The sequence below is a fragment of the Octodon degus genome, unplaced genomic scaffold, assembly GCF_000260255.1.
Source record: "Octodon degus isolate 3935 unplaced genomic scaffold, OctDeg1.0 scaffold00044, whole genome shotgun sequence".
Lineage (NCBI taxonomy): Eukaryota > Metazoa > Chordata > Mammalia > Rodentia > Octodontidae > Octodon > Octodon degus.
This window is the reverse complement of record NW_004524620.1, coordinates 9,651,241-9,667,150: the sequence shown is the minus strand read 5'-3', so window position 1 is coordinate 9,667,150 and position 15,910 is coordinate 9,651,241. Positions and strand designations below refer to the sequence as shown.

The window sequence follows — 15,910 nt, the reverse complement described above, 5'->3', positions numbered from 1 at the left end:
GAAGAATGCATGCAATGTGTTAATTATTGAAACTGTCCTACCAATTTGGTTTGAAACTATCTCATTGCTATTTGTTTCTCAATAAAATTATGGGGAAAATAAATAAATAAGAGTTCGACAAAAAATAATAATAATAAAAACTACAGCTTCTACTGAGTGCATATTGTTTTCTCATCATGATAAAACTGAAAAATTTGAAGTCAACATTTGATACTTTGGGGATCATACTATATGACAAAGAACATGTATGCAGACTATATGAAAAACTCTTACAAATCCATAATAAAACCACAAATATCTCGAATTTTTAATATACAAACATTTGAAGAAAGACTTTACAAATAAAGATAAAAAACAGAAAATATACATGTAAAAAGTGCTTATCTATCATTAATCACACACAAAACAATGTAACTTGCAACTACAGTCAAGCCAGACATGGTGACACACACCTGTAATCCCAACACTCAGGGGCTGAGGCAAAAGGATAGTGAGTTTTTAAGGCCACCCTGGATTACCTAGCAAATTTAAGGCAATCTAGGCTACAAAATGAGGCCTTACCAAACATCAACAACAAAGCAAGAGGACAGGGAAAACATAATCAAATACCTTTTTAAAACCATTATAATGCCTAAACTTTAAAAAGACTGACATAACCAAATCTTGCAATGTTGAAGAGAAACAATGAAAACTCTGAAACATTGTGAACAGGAACATAAGAGGATAGAACCACTTTGCAAAACATCTGATAATTTCTTTCACAGCTATCCCAAGCCTGATGTGACAAGTGCACTCTTCTTCCTGGTCAACCAAGGAAAATGAGGATATACATTGAACGAAAACCTGTGCAACATTATCTGCAGCAAGCTCATTTTATAATAGCCAAAAGCAAACAAGCAAATAGCCAGTCACCCACAGTCAAATTGCACAATAGGTATACAATAGGATAGTACAAAACCACAGAGAAGAATGCAAAAACTGATACACATAAGATGGTGAATAAAATTATGTTAAAAACATTAATGCTGGCTGGAATAAAAACCTACTAAAGACTAATGAATTATTCCATTTATATGACAGTCTAGAACTTGTGAGACTAATCTACAACAAAGCTACCAGAACAGTGGTTGCTTAGGATGGGCCAGGTGTCAGGGTGCACACCTGCAGTCCCAGCATTTGGAGGGCTGAGGCAGAAAGATCACACCGTACATTTGAGACCAGCCTGAATGACTCAGTCCATTCAAGGTCAATCTGAACACAAAGTGAGGCCATGTCTCAAAAACAAAACAAGCAAAAAAAGCAGTGTCTTCTCATGAAGGAAAAGTAACCACCAGAAAGCCTAAGAAAACTTTGGAGGGTAACTGTTTGACGCCTTCTAAATAGGGTAATGATAACATGAGAATTTACACTAACTGAAGCATATGTTTAAAATATGTGCACTTCAATGCATCAATATTACCTCCAAAGGAATAAATTGCTTTATTCTTTTGCTTCAGAAGTAGAAAATGCAGAACACATTATATGATAGCCTGCATGTAGCATAAAATGGTTATTTTTAGAAAGCATACTAGTTTATTCATTCAAAGTCATATAGAAAGGCATAAATTTACATATGATCCTTTAGTTCAGGAATACAAAGAGGTCTGAGTTTGAGTATTCTGAAAGCAGTTATTGGCAAATTATAAATAACGTCTTGCATACATACATAAATATCTTATAGGGAGGTTCTCTTTAAATGAGACTTGCCAAAGTAAGCATGAGTGGACCAAATGAAGAGGTGAAACACAAATCAGCGATGCTAGGAATGCAAAACCTGCTCAGTCAGGAGCTGGGGACACAGCTCAGCGACACAGCACTGCCTGGTAAGAGGGAGGTCATGAGTTTGAAACTGGTACCAAATTAAAAACCTTCCTTATTCATAACTATCTTAATCTTAGGAATAAAAGTGACCTGTTAATGTGTTTCCTACCAAAAAAGTATATATAATTATTATTGCTGATAAGCAGATGACAGTAAACAATATAAGTAATGGTGACAATAATTTATATGAAAAATGGTTATGTTAATTACTTACAACTTCTATCTTCAATCAAATCCAACAAAGAAAATGTAATACATCCCACAGTCAACTATTTTGCAGCAGTGCCTACAACTATAACGCTAGTTTTTATACTCTATTAGTAAGTACAATAAGTTTTAACTCCAAGTGGATTAAAATGAGACTTTCATGGGAACCTCCACAAATGCATAAATGGATAAAAGGATATACAGTGTATCACTGACAGTATTTAAGCAGATCACTTAACGTTATGGTTTGTGTCTAGATGTCCACCCAAAGCCTCATGAAGTCAAGGGACAGACTTGTACAGTTTGGGATTAACTCATGATCCACTGGGATTATGGGTGTGAGTATTGCTGAGATTATGGGTGTGAGTGCTACACTCAGCCTGGGGCAGATGGCCTGAACACAACTGAGACAGACTTGCTCTCTGTAGCCATTGCTGCCACTACTCCTCCCTTCTGTTCTTGCTTTTCTGCTGCCCTCTGCAGCCATGAACTGCTGCCCTCTCCCATGTGCCAGTCTGCCTTGGAGCCAGCTGAGCATGGACTGAAACCTCCACTAACTGTGACCTAAATAAACCTTTCCTTCCTTCACTTTGAGTGTTGGGTATTTTTCCCAGCAACAAGAGAACAGTAACTGAGACACTTAGCCTTTTATTTTTAAAATAAATGAAATACAATTTTAAAATTTAATTGATCAATCCATTCTGGCATGTTTTAGCCTAAAGCCCACCTCACAAAATAGAAGATAACGTTTCATACAGATACAGATGCACATATATACCCCATCTGTGCATGTGTGTAGACAGATCTAAACAAGTTTGAAGAGGCTCTCAAGAAGTTTCAAGTTTTTAAAGAATTACACAGGCAATCTGTTTTTCTAGCTGCTTACAGAGAGCATACCTGTGCCCTCTTCTGCACCTCCAGCAAAAGTTCAGAATACTGCAGTTCCAGTTCCTTCTTTTGCTTGTGCCAGCAGCTCTCCTGGGCTTTGATCTGTTCTGCCACTTTGGTGAAGGTATCTTCCTGGGTCTGTTGAAGCTCTCTCATTGTATCTGACTTGTTCTTACAGATATACTCTAGATGGCTGACCTACAAAGAATGAGATACTGCTTAAAAAAAAAAAAAAAACTTGGTTACAACACCTTCCCAAAATACACCCAAATTCTTCTATTATACCTTATTCCTAAAGATCATACAAAAACTTTAAGTGAGCATGTACACTTAGGAAATAGGACTTAGTGCTCAAAGCACCACAACTCATAAGAGCTAAATCTCAGAAGCAGCCTGTGTGCCCAAAACCAGATGAACAGACAGAGAGAACGTGTTGTCATATACATCCGAGGGAACATGACTGTGCAACGGGAAGGAGGAACCCTGAGTCTGTGCAGGAAGGAAACACACCCTAAGACCATAACACTAAGTGAGACACATCAGAAACACAAGTTTAAACACTGCATGAGTTCTTGAATGCGAGCAACCCAAAATATACATAAACGAGTACAGAAAAACAGAGAGACAGATCCCGTGCATAAGAGGAGGGGACCAGGAGATGCAGGTAGAGGAACGGAGGAGGGGAAAAGGGAGGAGAAAGGGAATAAGGAGCCCTGTGTGCAGGCATCAACTCCTGAGAGAATGCAATCATCAGGTTCCATAAAAGCATTCTAATAAAATAAAATAAAATTTAGTTTTAAAAAGGCAGCCAAGGGCCTGTGGAGATAGCTCGGTGGTCTAAGCACCTTCCTGGCAAGTGCAAGGAGCCAGGTTCAATTCCCAGTACTGCCTGCCATGTAGGCCCCAAGATGTGCACTGGGCCCCCAGCACTGGGAAGGCTGAGACAGAAGGATTATTACAAGTCTGAGCTGCATAGGGAGACCCTGTACCAAATAAATAAATAAACATATCCATACATACATACATGGATTTCTTAAAACTTTTAAAGAAAGACAGCCAAAAACAGAAACAGAAATTAACAGGTTAAATTATCCTATCTTGGCAAAAAATGGAGCCTTGTGTAGTTAAGACAAGTTTTCTATTCTTTTTCTCTAATGAAGTTACTCATCCTGAAATCAATTTTTCTGAGATGATTTCAGATAGATATTCCTATTTCTAGAACCAAAGCTTAAACTATTGAGATATGTCAACGGGAAAGGAAGTGTTGAAATGAGATTCACAAATCTGCAGACATTTTTACATATAATGAATGAACCAAAATGTTCTATTTTTCTAAGTCACAACTAAAAAAGAAAATCCTTATCTTCTAAAATGTAGAACAGGGCCGGGGAGATGGCTCAGTGGAATAAGCGCTTGCCTGGCAAGCACAAGGGCCTGAGTTCAATCCCCGGTTCCATAAATAAATAAATAAATAAATAAATAAATAAATAAAATGTAGAACAATCAATGATGTTCTGAAACTCTGAAAACCTATTAAAACCATAATGCCATCTGTCACATGGTGAATACACACCCACTTTAATTACTGGTTATTTCAACCCATTATAGACAGACTGAGAATCACAGACAGCATCTCTATTTCTCACAAATGATTCCCTCATTTCTCAGCTTCATTCTCAGTGCCTATGATTGTGCTTGCCAAGAGAATCAAGGAAAAAAGGCTTAAGGATAAGAGCTCTCACCTTAAAACCAGGTTGTTTTATTAGTTCAGTAGACATTAAAACACAGAAAGAGACAGACACACAGACACACAGACACAGACAGACAGACAGACAGACAGACAGACAGACAGACAGACAATATATGTTTTTCTTCCTCTCTAAGAACAAATGTCACTGTAATTAAGACCTGGAAACTAGACTTCATAAACACAATCCTGACCAGTTCAACAGAACAAGATAAGAATCAGTATCTTTAACAGTGACATATGTTGATCTATTAATCCATTTTTATTTTCCATTGCCAAAATCAGGGTTTTTTCTTTTTCAGAAAAAGACTGCATTCCTAGCTTTGTGAAATGGTAAAGTGACCAAAAAAGGTCTATTGCTTTGTTCTTACAAGATAGATATCTTACATTCTACAATACAGACGATGTTTTCTTAAACACAGTTTGCTGCATTTCCAGAAACAAGTCATGTACATATAATTTAAATTTTTCTAAGTGCTTTTAAAATAACACCTCATTTTTCCTAAGCAATGAATTTTAAGATAATGTTTTTGAATAACTGTATCCTGTTTCTATTTTACACTAACATAAAGAGTTGGTTTATTAATGTAAATGACTAAGTTCTTTGAATCGCTTCATCAGTAAGATTAATTTATTTTCTTTTAATTAGGTCCCTGTGGCTGATACTGGCTAGCAGTATTAGCATGTCCTGCCCAGAAAGTGGAGCTCAGAGACTTCATACAGACTTCAGTCACATTTACATGCCCACAGCAATGGCATCAAACTGAGTTGTAGACAAGCCGTAATTAATGGTATTGAATTATTAACATCCAAATTCTTTTTGAAATAAGATGAATGTCAGCCCCTCTTAATGATACTGTGATGTGGACAAATGTCACTGAATTTAATAGAGGTATCTGGTGCCTGAGGACAGTTACCTTCTCATTAGCCCTGCTGAGGTCTGCAATGAGGGCATCAACATTCTCCTGCAAGACCGCACAAAGCTCAAGCCAAGAGAATTTATCCAACATGCCTTCTGGTTGTTTCATGAGCACACAGCCTGCTACCAAGTGCTGATAGAGAGTATGAAGGAAGGTTAGCTTCTCCTGCAGGAAAAAGACAAATTAATTCCTTTATATAAACACTATAAGAAGCAAAGCACATAATACAAACAGTGAAAAATTTATTTCTAAAATTCAGAAACTGAAATACTCAAATATTGTCATTTAAATAACATTTTCACATATAAAACCAAGCATTATGGAATACTTGACATTGTTTACAGTTGGAGTCCAAAACCAAACTCTAATGTCTGAAAGCCAAAAGACCATGTTTCTGACCCCTTCTTTGCTCCTGGACAAGAACGTGATCTGAGTAAGCATCTGTTCAGGCCCTAGGCTTCCTTAGCTGGAAGACCAGCTGTCTAGAAGAGCTGTTTATAAGCCTTCTAGCTGGAAGTCAACACGGCGGTTCTATAATTTCTTATTTACATTTACCAAAACAGATGTTGAGTCCAAAAGCAATGTAGAGAAAATCACCATTCAGTTCTGATGAAGAACGTCTCTCTACTCCACATGTGCACGATTACTCAGCTTCTTCCTGATCCAGGGCTTCCACTTTATTTCCCACTTATAGGAAATCTTTTCTAACAGGCTTAGGCAAAGCAGATCATAATATAAAGACATGGAAGAGAGGGTCATTTATTTTTCTCCACTAACCAGTTTATGTATTACAGTTTTTGACACATTGGGCATTTGTAGGGCTTAAAATATTATAAAGTAACAGGCCAAAAAGAGTGGATATGGCTTCCCAAGTCATATTTCTGAAAATGTCCAGTGAGAAATATGTGGGGGAAAAGCCAGGCATGGTGGCACGTGCCTATAAGCCCAATACTCACGAGGCTGACGCAGGAAGATTGCCATGAGCTTGAGGCCAACCTGGGCTACATAGATAGTTCAAGGCCATTCTAGGCTACATAGTCGGTCTCTTTCAAAAAGCAAATAAATAGATAAGTGAAAAAGCCCTTTAAAAGTATAGAATTACTACAGTTACTGAGTGATGTAAAATTGTTTCTATGTTCTAGAACACAGTATAAAGCTGATCCTATCACAGAAGCAGCATTTGTTTACCCAAGGCCAAATGATTCTCTCGATAAGCTATACTGTCTATAAAGTCCCAAAGCACATAACTCAAAGACAGCTGTAAACCTGCAAACTGAGTATTTTATGTGGACAAAAGAAGTTCCCTCAACATGTTTTAATAGATCAGCAGGCAAAGAAAACTTTGAAAAGAGGAAAATTTATCAGAAAAGCATTGGAAATTCCAATCTTCTAGATTAAATAACAGCAACAACAACAAAAATCCTGAATACAGGGGCCAGGGAGATGGCTCAGTGGAATAAGTGCTTCCCTGGCAAGCACAAGGGCCTGAGTTCAATCCCTGGTTCAAAAAAAAAAAAATTCTGAATATAGCATATACAAAGGTTTTGACCTTAGAAAGTATAGGGTTAGTTTTCCTAAACTTTTCAAAACATGTATCATTAATTCACTCTGTGTGCTGCCTCGCTTTTTTCCAAATATAATAATCTAAAGGCCAGATTTCTAAATGTAGCTAAGACCACAAATTTGAGTCAAGATATCAAAAGATTTTTTTTATAAATGTATTGCCCCTAAGCATTGTCCTTTTATAAGCAGTTAAAGATGAGTTTTCCTCCCTTTTTTTTTTTCTTTCAATACTAGGAATTAAAACCAGGGCCTTTGCCCTAAGCAACGTGGCCAGGCCTTTTTGTGACAGGGTCTTGCTAAATCCATTGTTTTTTGGGTTGTGTTTATTTGTTTGTTTGTATCCTGAGACACGGTCTCATTAACTCCTAAATTGAGCAGGCTGGGCTCAAAACTGTAGTTCTGCTGCTTCATCCTCCCAGAGGCTGGGATTATGGTCATGGCCACCACTGCGGGCAGCTCTGCATTTTTGACTGGGCTGAGGGGCACACAATGTTTATTAAGTACAACTACCGAAACGTGATATTTGAGCACCAAAGTCTGCTTGTCCATATTTTTTTCAAGCGATCATGTTCGTCTTCAAGGACGCTCATCCTGGAGGATAATTTGCTGTGTCGCCATTATGTCCTTTTTGCTTGGGCTGTGATAAGCCAAGCATAATAATCATGCATTTGGCATGAAAAGAAAGTGACAAGATCCAAAATCAATTCACACATGTTGAACTCAACCACGCTATAGCCACGCTGACTTTACAGCACAGTCAGGCTTCTAGTTTCCTCCACTTTAATCACTATCTGATGTGGAGAACAATTCCAGCCACTTCATGTGGACGCAATTTAAATCCCAGACAGTAAGAAGAGTGGAAAGAATGTTTGTTTCCTTTTTATTCCCTTGGCATTTGTGCTCATATTTGTTGGAGTAATGAACTCAATATGCAGGACAGTTTGGATAAACTGGTTCCACTAGGCACACCAGCTCTCTACTCGAGTAAAAAATATAACAATTTCAGTTGCACAGGTTCATCCAGAATATAAAAATTTTGTCATAATACTTTAACAAGCCATTAATGGATAAAAATGGACAGACAGCTGTCCAGGACATCCAAATGAAGTTTTGTTTGCATAGAACTACTTCTTTTCTGGTTTTTATTACTACCCTATAATTATAGAGACTAAGAAGACTGTCTACTAAAGTAGGCATTACTCCGGTTGTACAAATAAACAGAGATATAGAGAGATTACACTGTGTGGCTCATCCAGATATATTTGATTACCAAAAAAAATTATACAATAGCAACCTGCAGAGCTACTGAAACAAAAACAACGTTGCCACTGGGACAGTGAGGAGCATAGTAGCTTGAAATATGATAACCTAAAAGCTTCATAGTCCAAGTGACAGAGGGCTGAGTTATATTACTTTTCTCACAAAGGAGGATGACAAGCAGAATGGAATGGCTGATTTGCAGCTGCCATCTCAAAACACTCAACTCAGAGCAACTTTTTTAATTAAGTATGAATGAAAACAGTCACTTGACGGAAGTAAGCGCATAGACCAGCGCGCTGGGCGGCGCTGCCAGCGACTCAGGCCCCTGTCCCACCGGTGGCGTACCTCAGTGTCCTTGCGGAAGGCCTGGGAAAGCCTCTGCAGCTCGCTGTCCCGCTGGGCGGCGCGGGACTTCTCCTCCTCCCAGCAGCGCAGCACACGCTGCAGCTCTACTTTTAAAGTGCTCACCAAAGCCTCCCGGTCTGCACACTGCGTGCGTAAGTGACTTAGCTCTTTACAGGCTTCAGCCAGTTTGTCTTGAAGCTCCTGTCAGATACCAAATGGAGGTGGTAAGAGCCCCCAACGAAAAGGCGCACACATAATGGAAACTTTCACAGCTTTAATATGAAATGACAAAGCATTTGCTTTAACAATAAAGTATTTTGCTGAAAGTATTTTCTAAGTATAATATTTTAGCTCAAACATTACAAAACTTGTTTTATTTGAACATGTGTACAAAATGTTAATAAGATGTTCATTCCAAATAACTCTTTAAAGGCAGTTTTGCTTTAAACTCATTATAAAAACAATCTGATAGTTCAAAACATTTTAATAATATTTGAACTCTTTATATCTCTTGACATTTACTATAAGAACTTTTTTCCAATGACATTCCAAGCACTAATAAAAAATCTCAAGTATGTGGCATTAAATTCAGCTGAGCTATTCCTTAACCTTACCAAATCTATTGAAGTGTGTCCATGACAAACTAAACAAGAACCAACACAATAAAACTGCAACAATATTGTGGAACTAAAATTGTGCAAAGACACAGGACCTAAAACTAGCACAGAAAACTTTCTTTCTGGACCTTAGCCAGCTGTGTTCTCAACTCATTACCAAATGTGAAGAATTACAAGCAGCCCCATCCTAGCATGATGAACACTGACTCCAAATATAAGTGTACTTCTGTAAAATGTATTTAACATGTGCAGGTATCTAAGGCAGGAAGACGGTAAATCTCAAACTGTTTTTAAAGCTGTATTATAATTACATTAGACAAATCCATTTTTTTCTTTAACCAAACTAATTTGTGATCAAGTTTTATTTTTTAACTGAAAAACTGTTACTCTGATCAACAAAACATTAAAATACATAATAATAAATTTTATAAATAGGAATATATACTTTCAGCTATCTCTAAAATATTCCCAAAGTAAGTATATTTCTTCTTAACAAAAAAAATGAAAACATCCTTATCATACTACCTTTATATTTTTAGTATGCAATTCAATCTTCAGTTTGGTAGAATCAAGTTCACTAGATGCCTTTTCCTTAGCATCATTCATGTTGTTTAGCTGATTAAAAAAAAAAAGTAACTTTTTTATATTTCTCCAGAATGAGTAAGTCAAAAGCCAACCTTTAAATGCTTTTTGTGCAATTGCTTAACTACACACTTCAACGGTAATTAAGAGCCTTATAACATTCTTCTTCTGGCTAAATACTATGTATTCTCTGTCAAAAGCTCACATGACTGAAAAGAAAATAAAGCATTCTTAAAATGTCAGCAACATTATTGAATTTTTACTAGATGTCTGGATAAAGGATTCCACTCTTACTGTAAACAAATATAACTTTATTCTGAAAATCCTACTGGACCAAAATGCCAGAAGCAGTGATATCTACAAGGAAAGAAAAAAGCACAAAGCCGAAGACTGTTTTTCTACACATCACGAGGGTATTCACTGGGCTCTCTCTCCATACGACAACTTCAGGGTCAGTCACATGCAGTCCTACGGGGGAAGGCTTGTGGCAGGTCATCAGTTGGTCCTGCACCACTCGTGATTTATTTTCTTTGACAGTTCATTCTTCTTTCTGTCAGACTGCTCTTTCTGCTTTCTTTGCAGCCACCCCCTTGGTCTCCCCACTGCTGTCTCTGGCACTGGTTCACAACAAAGCACATTACTAAGCCAAAGCCTGCTGAGTCGACTTTTCAACTGTGCTGAGGATCATGTGACATTCATCCTCCAAATAACAATTCGCTGTGGGCAATATGTTCCTAGTTACCCTGCAGCTTCCAGGCCTGGGCCTCAGAAGAGTCTCATAAACTACTAGCAATACAGGTCATCTTGTCTCACAAGGAAAGACTTAGCAATGCTTCTTCTTCACGGAAACCTAATTATTTCAGTTGGTTACTTTCTGTTTCTCCACTTGAATATTTACATAGAGCATCAAGATAACTGTCTTCTTCTCCTTTGTTCACCCTACTTAACTCAAATGGGCTTCTATAAAAATGTGAAAATAATGGTCACAGATTTTGTCGTATATGTAAGAAACACTGAAATTTTTGCTTTGTGACATGTCCTCAGCTGAACAATCTGTTTTGCTAACTAATTGTATTTAATGTAACTACTTCAGATGCTAATATGACAAGATATAAGTAGACAAACTCTTTAATTCTTAAAGCATAAATTCATAAAATACTTTAATACCCAAGAAAATCATCAACTCGCAGATTAAACAATACAATGAGATAGAAGCATAAGCTTTTTCAATTAGCAAACTAAAAGCTGCCAGGCTACATCAAAAGAATATTTGTTTTTAAAAACTTCTAACAATACTTCACTCCCTTTAGAGAATGAAAATAATTACTCTCTTCTATTATGACTTCCATAGTTTCTCAAACATTTTGACAAGACTTAAATTTCCACTAGCTATTCCACATCAGAAAACACATTAACATCTTAAAAAAACATGTGTTATTTAAATGATTTGAACAGCTTTCTTATTAAATTAAGAGATAAATTAAGAAGTACCAACATCTTTATAACTTTGAAAATAATAATGTGCCTGAAGAGTTACAAAAAAATAAGTGTGAGACTACATTAAGCCATACGTACAGAAAGAACGGTGACAGACAATTTTTTTTTTTTTTTTTTTTTTTTTTTTTTTTTTTTTTTTGTATTTGTGAGGCTGTCAATTCAACATTCCAATCTTTTCGACCTTTGTAACAAGCAAGGGATACGTACTGCTACAGGCCGAAGGCTATAGCGTGGAGCCAAACACTGCAAGTGTTACCTCATTAGACGCATCTTCCAGCTTGCTCTGGTAATCTGTCAAGGTACGCCTCAAAGTCTCAAGGACAACAGAGAAGCTGGGAGGTTTGTCTTTGTCCTTGTGGATGCCTAGAGAAAAACACAGGATGAAAATATACCCTTAAAGTCACATAGGCACAAAAGACAAGCAAACAATAACTGAGATACTGCAATTAGATGAAGCAGAAAAGACATAATGGAACACTAAGTAGAATTTTATTGTCCAAGTACAATGCTATATAGCCAACTATTAATTAAATTAAGGTTTCCAAGTTAAAGATCATAACACACAAAGTTAAAATTCATGGCTACTCTCTACCTAATCACAATCCATATGATAGTAATTTACTCTTCTAAGTAACAGCAGTGTTTGAATATAACTGTTGTCTAACAATATAGTGAATATACAAACAGTGTTTTGGGGAATTACACAAGCTGACTAGGCTTTTGTGTTTCTGATCAGGCCTTTCATAAAGTACTATTTTACTTAAATAATTACTTCTGAACCCAAGAGCATATAATTGTTCATGATGCTTGGAAATGACCTTTGATCGTTATAATTCTCAAATTACAATTTAAAATAAACAATAAAAATGCTATTATCTACATAGTCCACATCATGTTTCAATTAAAAATTTTTAAGACTGATATCTATTACAAAAATGAGTACTTCCATGTATGCCCTCAGAGTAATGCAGTTTGGCCAGAAGTTAAACTAGCTGAGCTAATCAAAGGTCACACAGTCAAAAAAAAATTCCAAATATTAATCCAAAATAATCAAAAGTTGAGTTTCAAAAATCACTTTAAATTGATTTCTCTATTTTATTATTCTTTACTACTTTACTACTCTAACCTTTAGTATTCAAAAATAAGTACCAAACTTAGCTTGAAATCATTCCCACTAAAAATATTAATTTCCTGATATCCCTTCTCCCTACATTTTATAATCTAAATATTTCAACATATAACAACATATTTTTGACAAAGATAATTATAAAAAGCATTAATAATATGCATTTTTTTATTGATTCATCCAGTTCATGCACTGAATTCCAACTGTGTACTACTCTGAGGCATTAGGCACATGGAGGCAAACTGCATCAGTGTGGGCTCTGTCCACAGCCAATGTACAAACTAATAAGAAGGTGACACATAAATGAGATCATTCATCCATTTTTCAAGTATTCTAAGACTATAATTTGTAGGACACAGAAGAAGAGACGATAATAAAAGAAAAAAGAAAAAATTACCAGTTAAGAATAGACCAACTTTATTCTTCTTAGGTTACATTAATCTTGGGAAAACCTTAGTAATTTTATGATATACTTAATCACTATTTTAAATATGAATACAACAGACAATTTTTAAATATAAGGATAATATTTGACCTACAGACCAAAAGTAATATGGAAACACTTACTTTAGCTAAAAAGCAAATACACAGCTCTGAGCCATGCAAGAGCTAATACTCTCTGTAATGACTATGAGCAAGAAAGACAACTCATTAAAAATTTCACTACAAGTCTTACCAAATATATATTTTTAAATTGTTCTCTTGCATAAGGTAAAAGTAATGTATAATTCTTTTCTTTTGCCACCACACAAAGTAGGTCATGAATAAATCATTCAAGGACACTCAGAAAGTCTGCTGGTTGTTGTAATAAAGGAAAAAACTTCCTCTCAGAAATTTGGAAGAATAAAGTCATCTTAGAATGAGTGTTGAGGAGCATGGGGACAAAATAACCTCTCCTTAATGACCCATGCACACTTTTACTAAATAAAAATTACATTAAATTAAATTAAATCTACATTAGTTTTCTTGATTGAAATACATATACAATGAAGTTTACTGTATGTACACTGTATGCCTTATGTCCTGCTAATATGCATTATTTAAAAATATTTCCTGATCCTTTAACATGACAAAAGGCTAACAAATACAGAGTTCTCTGAACCAAGAACCTTACTTACTGATTTAGTTAAAGTTGATGACATTCTAATCAGGGTATTATGGCCCAAATACAACAGACTATTAAAAGTATCCTATCAGAAAAAGATTTTAAAACTCACTAAGTAAACCTTTAGAAAAATATTTGATCAACAGTAATAAATGGCTTTTCAAAAGTCAAATTCAAATGAAGAATAGACAAGTGAGGCAGGGACAGTATCTGTAATTTCAGGGAGGCTGAGGCAGGAGAATCTTGAGTTCTAGGCTAGCCTGGGCAACGCAACAAGACCTTGTCTCAAAATAAAAACTAAGTAAAGGCCTAAGAAAATTTCTCAGGGGTAGAATGTTTGCCTAGCCTGGGTCCAATCCCCAGTACAAGAAAAGAAAACTCCAATCAAACTCTGGTTTCTGCCTCCTCCGGGTAAGCAGCAGCCAGCCTATGCTTTCACTTCACCACTCCCTGCTTCACCTTCTCCCTCACTTTCAATGAAGAATCCACTCTCACTCTACTGGGCAAATCCTTCAATTGGCAGCCCACAAGAAGGAGTGGGGTAAGAAAATGTTCCAAGCACCTGTGCTTAAATATCTCCTTCAGACCGTCTCGAGCACTACACCTGTTTACGTGGCTCATGTCACCCACCATGTTTCTCAAGCTGGTGTTGCTGCTTCAGCAACTTATAACTCTGCAGTGGAATGACAGAGGTGAACCTATCTCCGAGACCTTCTCAATCATCCTCTTACCTATTTCTATCTCCTGCAAGACCCAAAAAGGAAGGAATTATTTTAAAATAGACATAATTGGCTGGACATGGTATTCAATGCCTGTAATCCCAGCCCTCGAGAGGATCACCACAAGTTTGAGGCCAGTCTGAGCTACATACTAAGTTCAAGGCCAGCCTAGACTATACACCGGGACCCTATTTCAAAATAAAACAGGGAAAAAAAAATATCTGGATAAAACATGATTAGTCTCATACATCCTCGAAATAGATGAGGAAATTTTTTTGTTGCTTAATATTTTTTATCATATCTTAGAAAAAAAGAAAAAACATTCAAATGGTTCCTATTTTCACCTGACAAAAAAGGAAAAAACATTTGTCATATAATACTTTGAAAACTGAAAATTCCTTTCATTCTAAAAGTCCTAACTTGCTGGCAGTTAACTTTTCAAACTCAGGCAAAATCTGCATATTAACTCATCTTATTCACTGATGTCATAATAAAGATCTTTGTGTTCTTGCAAGCCTTGGTATCTATTCTGGAGTGTGTAAAGAAAATGGCTTATAGTTTTTCTAATACATAGAAAGTACTTATTATTATACAAGTGTTGCTCGTCTGCTACGTATGTCCTTTGAGAAAGTCAAGAAAAATTGCCTTTACCAAGGCTCAAGAAATATACTGGTGGGAGAAATCAACGCCTCCCTGCACTCCGTGTGCCTAGAAAGCCAAGAATAATGTAGGAAACAGTGCTAGCCAACCAGGCGCCACCAATTCAAAAGGAATGCTGGACTCTGGGTAATACAGGCCACATATAACACTTAAGCACCAGCAGCCCAGTGGACATGGTTACCATAACACAGGTTAGAGTCAAAGCAATACATAAAAAGGTATGATCCATGGAGAATGTTAACACTGGCTAACTGATCATGGTATTCCTAGAACACAAATTAGATGGGTAGTCTACTTAAGTCATATCTGACTTCTGTAAGTAGAAAGTCTCTGGATCTAATTACGAGAAATACAACTTAAATCAACACAAATTAGATTACAGGCCCACAACTACTTCTCATAGTAGTTTGCAGACCCAGGACTCTATGAACAAAGAAAAAGAGCCCCATTTAGGAATCCTGACATCCTGCCAAAAAGTTATACACTGCACCAGGTATAATTGGACACTGGATCTGAAATGACAGTAATTCAGGGAGACCTAAGATGTTGGGATGGTTAACCTTCCTTGGGTCAACATGATTGGTTTGGGGATAGCAATGCAATCTCTGGGTGCGTCTGGGCTGATCATGGAGATGTAACCGGGATGTATGCGCCTGGCTGACACTGTCCCCTTACTCTACTTCCTACCTGCCATGACTTATGCTTTACTGCACCTTGTTCTTTTGCCATGAGGTTCTGCCTTACCACCAACCAGCCATGGACTGAGCCCCTAACACCATGAGCCAAAGCAGACCTCTCCTTTTTTTTTTTTTTT

At 36.7% G+C, this 15,910-nt stretch overlaps 1 protein-coding gene across 1 annotated transcript in view; it reads right to left on the bottom strand.

Moving 5' to 3' along the window:
* Ccdc171 (coiled-coil domain containing 171) overlaps positions 1-15,910 on the bottom strand; it is a 533,698-nt gene that overhangs the window by 333,843 nt on the left and 183,945 nt on the right. Inside the window, exons 12-16 of the mRNA XM_023715854.1 lie at positions 11,743-11,849; positions 9,933-10,022; positions 8,791-8,991; positions 5,620-5,787; positions 2,965-3,153 (exon numbers count right to left, since the gene is read on the bottom strand). Of these exons, the coding sequence (XP_023571622.1) occupies positions 2,965-3,153; positions 5,620-5,787; positions 8,791-8,991; positions 9,933-10,022; positions 11,743-11,849 (755 nt within the window). The remainder of the gene's footprint in view (positions 1-2,964; positions 3,154-5,619; positions 5,788-8,790; positions 8,992-9,932; positions 10,023-11,742; positions 11,850-15,910) is intronic.